General features: G+C 37.4%; 1 protein-coding gene across 3 annotated transcripts; it reads right to left on the reverse strand.

Annotated features, from left to right (window-relative positions):
* Nucleotides 1-3,554: 3,554 nt before the first annotated feature.
* CALCB (calcitonin related polypeptide beta) lies at nt 3,555-9,490 on the reverse strand. Of its 3 annotated transcripts, none has more exons than XM_084629837.1 (5): nt 9,389-9,490; nt 7,769-7,864; nt 7,271-7,402; nt 4,063-4,247; nt 3,555-3,689 (listed from the first exon to the last, which is right to left on the reverse strand). In XM_084629837.1, exons 2-4 carry the CDS (start codon nt 7,852-7,854, stop codon nt 4,088-4,090), a joined length of 378 nt encoding a protein of 125 aa, XP_084485963.1. In that variant the 5' UTR covers nt 7,855-7,864; nt 9,389-9,490; the 3' UTR covers nt 3,555-3,689; nt 4,063-4,087. The 3 variants fall into 3 exon arrangements, with proteins under 3 accessions (XP_084485963.1, XP_084485962.1, XP_084485961.1); XM_084629836.1 differs by having other exon boundaries at nt 4,063-4,250; XM_084629835.1 differs by lacking the exons at nt 3,555-3,689; nt 4,063-4,247 and adding an exon at nt 5,979-6,423.
* Between the last annotated feature and the right edge of the window lie 718 nt (nt 9,491-10,208).

The following is a 10,208-nucleotide window of genomic DNA, read 5'->3' on the forward strand; positions in this document are numbered from 1 at the left end:
CGCTGGCATTGAGAGTCCTGAAAGGAAGTAGTGTCCTATCCTTGGTGCTTAGACTAGGATGAAGGGGAAATAGAAGCTATCTAAGGAGACAAGGAGAAACCATGACTTAGAGCATGGTTTAGATTTGTGGACAATTGGCTGAAAACAATGTGAAGTGAGTAAAGATTGACTGAATGGAGCAGGAATCTTAAAGCACTTAGGAAGGAGGGAAGGGGTACTTGAGATGATCATCTTCTGATTCAAACAAGCTATTCAGGTGGTGGTGGATCACTTGCAGCTTGAAAGGATCTGTCTCTGGAAAGGGAGTGCATAGGGGAACCTGGAAAAGAAATCTTGCAGGGACTGAGGTAGGAAAAGGAGACTGGTGTTAAGCCCTTCCTTGGGACATTGTGAGTAGTAAGAACCATTCAATACAGTAGCTTGAAGAATCCGTCCAACACAACCCACACTTCTTCCTGCACTGACTAATGTGAGGCTTACTGGTTTGGTGTTGCAGCAGGAGGGCAAGAAAGAACAGAACCAAGAGTGAAGAGAAATGACCGAGGAAGGGGCACTGCCAACATGGGGAGCTGAATGCAGGAACTTGTGCCTTTTGATGCTGACCACTGGGCCCTGATCAACAGCAGAAGCACTGAAGTGGCTGAGGATTTACTGCTGGGCTAAAGGAGTCCCCAGACTTCATCAAAATCCTCTACTGAACACTCTGTCTCTTCCAGGGGAAGGCTAAACTGGGAAGGAGATGAAGAATTTGCCAAAAGTATCTGAGGAAAAGAGCTCTCAGAAAGCTACTAAGGAAACTCCTCCCTCACCATATAGAAGCAGAACACTGTGGATCAACATCAGTGCAGTTAACCAGGCCTGCCTGTAAAGGGCACTGGCAGGAATACTGCACTAGAAAAAAAAGGAGAGCAATATCTTGCCTGCCTCTGAGAATTTGAAACAGTGGAAAAGCTCAAGCAACAGATTCCCATGAGAAAGATAAACACTGAATTTGCTATTAGTGCTATTTCTCCACTGGTCATTTAAATAAGTATATTCTTTGTTGAAACAAGACTGTACACATGCAAAGTATTTTCATTTATCTGGACCAGTACAACTATCTGTTGCTGTGAAATAAATATTGTTCATTTGAAGCTAAAAAAGAAAACAAAACCAGACTAATTTATTTTCTATTCTAGTTTCTTTGGTAAACTTATGGAAAAAATTAAAGTACATGCTAAAATGATTTTTCTTACTACTAATCTACTAATCTGAGCCCGCGTCTCTTTAAGAGATTAGTTTTTTCACATTAATGTCTTATTAACAAACTTCACCTTTCCGCCTAACTCCAGCAGTTGTCCAGGTTCAATACACATGTCACATTTCTAAAGCAGTAGGACATAATCCTAGTGTTGTTAACCAATGTTATATCTCAATAAAATGTATTCTAATGTTCAAAGCTATTTATGAGCTATTACTGAGTATATAATGACAGATGTGCTCCTCTGTATTGTTGAAGTAAGAGGACCAAAGATATCATTGTAGATTAATATAGGTTAATCTTCTTAGAAACTGTATACACCTGAATTCTAGGCATTGCAGAATTCTAGATTATTGTGGTAACAAATGCAGTTTGTGTTTAGCTAAGAAAAAAGTATCAAGCACTGCATGTAGAGAAAAAATTATTTATATTGAAGTTAATTTCAAACATAGTATGTAGTATGAAATTCGCCACAGCCCTCCATACCACTTAAATCCCACCAGAGATGGTTGTGTGGGAATCATACAATCTTAAAGCTGCTCTAATTTACCCCAAAAAGCCATAAACGTAGCCAAGGATTGGCATGATATAGGAGTGTCCCCACCACGTAGCCTTTCCTCCAATCATGCCCCTTTTCCCTACCCTTGCCACAGTGGTGCAAGAGCCCTAATGACCGCTCCGCACCATGAGATGATCGTCTCTTCAGTGGAATGATGCTCCCTGGACTGGTGAAGCTGATTTTAGAGTCCGATTGCACTGGCAGTGCAGTGCAGAGCAAAACAGACTCAGAGGCTATGTCTACACTGCACACTTGCTGCACACTGCGGCAAGGAAAGACTGGGGGGGGGTGGAGGGGGGATGGAGACAGTGGGGAAAGGTTCTCCCTGCTGCCTCCCATCTGCGAAAGCCTTTCACTGCTGCTGAAGTCTTTCCCTGAAGCAGGAAAGGCTCCAGCTGCAGAAAACTGGCAGAGCCTTTCCCCCCTGTCAGAGTTTTTTCCTGCAGTGGGGAAAGGCTCCAGCAGCAGGGAGACAGCAGGACACTACGCTGCTAAAAATAGCAGTGTATATATGGGGGCACTGCTTGGGCAAGTGAAAAGCTGTGTACGACACAGACCCATAAGCTTCAGATGTCTCTTTACTCGCCTAAGCAGTGCCTCACCACCTACACTGCTATTTATACTGAACCTAGGTGGACTAGCCATGTATCTACTGTACACACCGCTATAACAAGTGCGCAGTGTAGGGAAGGGTAAACCCAGAGTATCTAGCCCAGCCAGTATATTGAAAAGTCAGCAATTTCCTTCTGTAGGAGAAAGGACCCGTGTTGGTTAAAAGGTGTCCTCCTTGGTTTTAAAACCACCCATGGATTTTCTCCAATTTCCTTTTACTCCATTCTCTGTTCTTCAGCTCCTCTATAGACAGTCTCAGACACTGGTTAATCAAAGAAACTGCTTCTTTTCAGTTCCTTCAGTCTGTAATTGCCATCCTGAATCTCTTTCTCTAATTTCTTCTCTCTCTCTCATTTCAATCTCAGCTGAACACATCTTTTCTCTTTTGTCCATCCCCCTACTATTTAACTCTGTAAACCATTTTGGAATATAGATTGTATGAAAGAGGCTATACAAAACTTTTGTCTTGGTCTATACATTATGACATTTGTTACTACCAGGAACTGTGGGGGGTTATTCTGTTGAATCATTTTGTAATTATTTTTGAGCTACTGGTTCATGAGTTTGTAAAAGGGAAAATGTTTTCTCTATTCTGAACATTCAAACTTTAGTTCTCAAGAACCACTCTAGAGCCTGTAGTTATATAAGACATAGGAAGTACCATATGGGAGCAGGCCAATGATCCTTCTAATCTGGTATCCACATTTGATTAATGCCAGATGTTTAAAAAACAACTATGCAATAAACTAACAATAAAATTGGTTTAAATGAAAGATCAGTTTCTCAATCCAAATGTATCTAAAATACTTTTTTTAATTTTGCTTAAATTCACAAATGATACAATACTGAAGTGTTTTTAAACATACTGTACAATCATGTTAGTTAAATGTTTTACATCAAGGCACAGCACACCATATTTTACAGATATGCCTTGACAGGCAGCAATTTAGTGTAATCCCCGAGATTTGGCAGAATTGCCCAGATACAATAGCATGGGTCAGATTTCACATATATGCTAGGAGATAAATAAATAATAGATGCTATCACATTTTATTTGAAATAGAATTGCATATAAAAAGAATATACAATAATTTAATTTGAATAATTAGATTGTTTTGTACTATACATAACAGAAGTGCTTTCATTTGTTTTTAACAAAACATTTTTATATATTAGAAGGATGCAAAAAATGAGTCTTCTGTTTGGCCTTCTTGATTTATGGAGAAGAGTTGCTTTCGTTAGAAACAAAAGGGAGTTACATTTCAGTTTCATGGCAATCTGAAAGAAAGAAATCCAAAATTATAAAAATATTGATACTGAAATATTACTTTTAGTATAACGCAAGAATATCCATTGATTGAAACTATTATTTGAACCAACCAGCTTTGTTTTACAAGGTGATCTAGCATTCATTACAACTGATTATTTAAACTTTTCACTTTCCTTTGAAAAAAAGAGACCTTACAATACATGTTCTACTTAAATGTATAACTGGATTTGTAACACATTTGGATTAACTATTACTGTTTCTTTCTAGGATCTAGACACCATAAATCTATTTTCCATCCAAACAAGAATTCTACGTAAGATATTAGCAATGGTAACATTACCAAGGGAAGTAAAGATTCTCCATTTATTGCAGGGTGTTTACCATATTCCAGGCGTCATTCAGATGTTTATATTTGAGCATTTCTTCTTCGCCTCCCAAAAGCTTTAGATCCCACATTGGTAGGTACAAAGTTGTTCTTGCCTACTCCTCCTGACCTGCTCAGGAAGTCTGCCAGACGATGGGTCACACAGGTTGCTGTGTTACATGCCCTTTTCTGTGCTGTTACACTGCTTTTCAAAATAAAAAACATATATTTTACATAGAGAGAATGTAAAGAATACTTTGTTTATATCAATAAGGTGTGATTCTACCTGGAAAAGTACCTCTATAAAAATGGTATTGTGAAGTTCCATATTTATTGTGTTTCAAGGATTTATATATTGTTCACTCAGTTTATAAGTTAAAAAATACTTTTCTTTTTCTAGCTACCAGGTGCTACAGACTCAACTCAGGTTGTGAAAGTCAAACTGGGCTCTTTCTTTCTTGCACATCATCACCAATAGTTAAGGTTGCATAGACAAAATTATCTCCTCAATAATATTTGATAAACTCCATTCCCACCAGCAAATATTAATTTATGAAATATTAAATATGAAATTTAACAGACAACTGTTGATAATGCATAAGGAGTAAAAGAATTTAGCTAAGTCTCACCTGAGTTGGTTCTGTGGTGCTGATGGAGTATAGTAGCAAAAAACCTATTTTAGGTACTCAGATCAGCAGCTATGTCCGAACACACAAAAGCAGTGAAATCCTGGCTCCACTGAAGTCAATGGGAGTTTTGTCATTGACTTCAATGGAGCAAGGATTTCATCCAGGAACTAAATCTATAGAGTAAGAAGTTGCCAGGGATTTTTTAGTAATTTTTCAGAGTTGAACTGCACATAGTCATTTTCCTTCTTCCATATATCTGATTGCACTATTTAAACAGCTTTCTTCTTTATTTAGGCCTTCACTGAACAAAACATTAAGCATTTTAGCAATCCCACTGACTTCAATGGGACTACTCACTTGCTTAGAATTAAGCACATGCTTATGTGTATTGCTGGACTGGGGCCTTAGAGTACATACTTCTATAGTCTTTGTTCAAGCTAATCTTCTATTGAACTCAATGAGAATGTTTCCCGAGTTAGGACTATAGACAAATCCAGAGACAGTACCATAGAAAACATCCCTGGTAACATGACAATTGTTTTCTGAACAGTTCCCATATTATGAGATATATGCTGTACAGACAAAAAAAAAAGTTAGAGGCACAAAAGTAGCACTAAATCTGTTGTATTAAAGTAAAAGGGTTAACAGAAAACAAGATTTTAAATTACCCAGATATGAAAGCCCCCCCTTTTTCAGTCTTTTAATATACAAGTCTACCTCACAGGTTATTTCTAAAACTGATACATGTAAAAAAAAATCCAGTTATTCATAGTAATATATCACTGTAAAGAAGCTTCATGTAAATTATTTAAAGGAAAATGAAAAAGGAATATTAAAGTTCTTACCTGGATGAGTTCAATGAGAACAGTTTTAAACCTGGATTACATTTCTAGTGTTTTCACACTAGTTAATACATGCATTGCTTGATGCTTAGCCATTTCAAAAGTTCATACAAATTGTTTTACTAAGATTGTGTGTGTGACTGATTATGTATGCACACATACATATAGAAAGCATTAAAAGGGTCTAGGAGTTCTCCCAGTGTATATGAACATGGTCAAATTGTTCAGCTATTCTGGAATTAAATTATTATACAACTTTTGTATTGTTCTGCTCTTCTCTAGTTCTGAAAAGATTTCTAAAACTTTTCTGGCTTTGTCTATTCCAAACACAATTAATCAAAACAGACCTAATCCTCATAGAAAAATAGGTTTATTGAACAAGTGCATGAGCAGGCATGAAAGAAGAGTTTATCTGTACATGTAATAGCTAGAAATGAAAAGCTTTGTTTAGATTTTTTTTAAAATAAATGTCTAAGAAAATCAGTTGAAGTCTCAAGGCAGTGCTGTTCATTCTTTTTTAATTTATTTGGGGTTTTTTTTTCTAACTTGGTATGTGTGTTGTGTTCTTTATTGTCCTAACTTTAAGTCCATCTCAAACATTCTCTGTCGAAAACAGAATCAAAATAACATAGCAGAGTTAGCAATCAAGGTTAGATCCACATGCATCAAGTTAAAAAAAAAAAGGGAGAAGGGTGGAAATAAGCATGTCTAGTTGTTTCCCAGGGATTCCCCATAGTTTGCATAGCGTTCATTTTCCAGGTCATTCAGCACATTCCTTTTCTTGCCAGGAGTTCCAGCCCCGACGTCAGTACGAGGGTAAGTTTGCAATTTGTGCAATTCTTGAGACAGTTTGCCCAGCACACAAGTACTCAGACTGGCGCAGCGTTTGGAAATAGGTCTATCCAGGCTGCAGGGGGAAAAAAACATGCCAAAAAAGTAATATAAATCATGCACATTCATGCATTACATTCCTAGATAAATAAGTATAATTAGGAGACAAAAAGAAAAGGATAAAATCCCCTCACACTCATTTCATGCGGGGGGGGGGGCACACTTGAAATCAGAGGGAGAACAGAGTTCCATCATGAACAAAATGAATATTGTTTACTTGATCAAGCAAACTGATTAGATTTTGGGATGCTGGTAGTCAAAGGAGAGCGGGGTTGTCTTCCAATGTACTAGACATGCTGTTCAGTCTCTCATTCATCAACATGCTTTGCAATAGGAATTCATTAAGGTTAATGCAAATGTACTTGCATGCCTTGGCTCTGAGGGAGAGGGTGGCGCTGCGTGCACTATTAGGATGCCCCGCTTCAGCCAGTGGCCTTCCATGCCTCACGACAGCATCATGCACTATCGCGACAGAGAATCCAGGAGCGATCGAACAGCCCTCAATATTGCCACCGGGAAAACGTACCGCTTGCTGCCATATTTTAATACAACCCCCTCCTTGAAGTTCAACTCACCCTCCAATGGTTTTTTTTATTTATTTATTTTCTCTCGGTTGTAAAAAAAAAGATAAAAGCAGGTTAACTATGTGGAAACCATCCACCTGATACTGACACTGGAAAACATCTCTGCAGTACCATCCCTTCCCAAGTATTGTACAAGGTCATCCGCAGTCCCAAGGGAGAGGAAAATCTTAGCCTGCCCGAGCGTCTGCTGAGGTGGCTCTTGCTGAGAAATCAAATGGACACACAGAGTGGTCCTGCTTCCCCAGCATCTGTGCATATCCCCGGGGCTGTAGCCCTTACCTATTCTCCTCAGTCGCTTGTTCCAGTTCTTCCGCGGTCATCTGAACAAATTCTTTCACCAACGCATTTAATAATCGCCGAGCTTCGTAATCACTGAGTGTCACTCGATCTGTTATAGACTCTAAGCCAGGTCTAGGTGGAGACAAGCGAGACAGCATGAATACAAGGATAACTGCTGCAGAGACTTTTGCCTCTGTGCACTTAGGCAGCTGAGTTCTTTTAGACACTATTCAACACAGTTGAGCGTGTCTTTGTCACTAGTGTCCATATGTATACCAAACTGAAGACAAAGACTACTCGTTCCCTCACACACTAGGTAAGTAATCTATTGCATGTTAAAATATGAGCATTACAAAAAAATAGTATTAGGAGATCTAAGTTTTCTCCTTTACTTTGATCCACTTCCTATATGCAGCCATAACGAAAACTAAATGTCTCCATTCCGTTCAGATTCAGTGCTCCGAAACTCATGAGTTTCCACCGCTCTCTGCTTCTTACCTGAGTGGGGTTGCCTGGAAGCGATCCATCTGGCACATAACCAAGGCATAAACAGCAAGGAAAGATGAAATCTTCAGCATAACCATAATGTCCTCTCTACAACAAAGATTCAGATCAAACAATGGCCATTTTCCAACCTCCTCAATCTTATCAGATCTACTAAAGATGCAGTCTTTCTCTAGGCACACTTGGTAATAGGTTAGCAAAAAGAAAAGGAGTACTTGTGGCACCTTAGAGACTAACCAATTTATTTGAGCATGAGCTTTCGTGACACGAAAGTTCATGCTCAAATAAATTGGTTAGTCTCTAAGGTGCCACAAGTCCTCCTTTTCTTTTTGCGAATACAGACTAACACGGCTGTTACTCTGAAACTTGGTAATAGGTTGTTATTGTTAATTTGCTTTGGTCTCTTGCTTTAGTTTTCTCAAATAATTTTCAGAATTTTTGTATATGACCAAATTGTAATTTTTGGAGTATTTTCAGAGTTAGGATTACTATCAAGATGTAACTAAAATGGGATTTAAATTAATGTAGATCTGTCTATAAACTGATGGGAAACGTGTCTCTTCTCCTCTGTAGTTGAAGCACTACACATAATTTCATGCATTTAATGTGTCGGATCTGAACTGGACAAAATGGCACTTCAGGTACAGTAAATCTTATGAAAAAGCATGAAAGCTAAAGCTAGTGTTATTTTTAAAATATGAAATATGACCACTATTTTTATGTATTCTCATTTTTGCAGAATATTAATACATTTTAATCGTTTTAATGTTTAATTTAAAAATTAAAAATAATTCTGTTTGTGTAGAAATCAGTACATTATATTAAAGAGTGCTCACTTCCTGGTACAGTTTACATACTAGTCTTCCAACTCAAATACAAATTAGATAAAATTATAAAAACAGGTCCATTCAATTAATTTAAATTTTAAAAATCCCAAAATTATGACCAAAGATAAATAAATCCGATGAATTCAAGTCAAGACAGCAGAAAGATTAAAAAAATCATATCTTGAAGAATTCCTCTCTCTGACACACAGCTTTAATTAATATCTCTAGATTAACTTAACCTTTTCACTCATAAATTAGAACACCTATTACTACCTACAGCATATATTGCTAGATAACATACAATGAAGGTTGTCATTCTTTACACTTTTACCATTTTATAACAGATTTTGTGAAAAACTCAAAATGATTACAAAAGAAATCAAGCTATGCAGCCCAATAATGTAGAGATTAGGGTGTTTTTTCCATACAAAATATAATATACTACGCGGTATCGGTTGCTTTCAATTATTCTAAGGGGATTATGTATTCCTTCTTTTACCTTGGTATTTTTTATTTTTATTTTGTTTTATTTTATTTTGAGGAATCCAGTAACGTGTAATTTAGAAGACCATACGAAATCTAGCTAATTACAAATTATGCGTTCTCTGAATGCACAGAGAAAAATCAAAACAGAGAAAGGCAACACAAACTATAACTGGGCACCAGTTAAAGACCTTCCTGGGTACAGGTACAGCTTCAAGCACTGCAAATTCTGCTGCACTGAAGTAAGCTCACCAACTCTAGATTTAAGAAAAGAAAAAGAAAAAGCAAGGAAGAGCATGCTTACCTTGAAATGCAAAGCTTCTTAAGAAACAGTAAAGGCTTCCTCAATATATGTTTCTAAATCGTGATGCTGTTCAATGCCTAAGTACCCCCCTTTTATATCTACCGCCAGGGTGAAAGTGTGTAGGCGTTTGACCGGCACTGGCCAGCCAATCATAAGATCTGTTGGCAAAATGTAGCCAATCCACAACCGGGCACGAAACCCACTGCTCTCCAATTACGTCATCTTCCAGTCACTGAGTATTCCATTCACAAAATTTGCTAGTCAGTTGGCTACATCTGATAGGTTTATTTGCACTGAGGTCACTGAACGAAAAAAAGACGGATCGCATCAGACGATTAATGACAAGTAAGGGAAATCGTCTCGAGTCATTAATAATGTACAGTCCGCCCCTTACCCTCACAAAAAGTACCATATCTTTTTAATGAAAAATTCAAAGGACAGGTTATTTACTTATTAGAAGCGACATCTACTGCAAAAAATACCGCATTGCAGACAGAAAAAAGGACCTTGACAACGGCGGATTATCATTATTTTTATAGTCTGCAAATGAGTGGCTATAGTAATGTAACTTCATACATGGGAAACTGTATTTAGTATTTTTACACATATTTTCTAATAGTACAGTTTTTTGTTTTGTAACAAATTAAAACATGAATGCAGCAGTTATTTCACTATTTTCCTGATGAATGGGAATTGCTATGTTACTAAATAAGTTTAATTATATCACGTTAAGAGTATAGTATCCGGAGCAAATAAATCTGTTATTCTCCACATATTAGAAAAGTTTTTCCTTTGGTACCTTGAAGCCCGATACTGCAAA

This window comes from Lepidochelys olivacea (assembly GCF_965140295.1).
Source record: "Lepidochelys olivacea isolate rLepOli2 genome assembly, chromosome: 6".
Lineage (NCBI taxonomy): Eukaryota > Metazoa > Chordata > Testudines > Cheloniidae > Lepidochelys > Lepidochelys olivacea.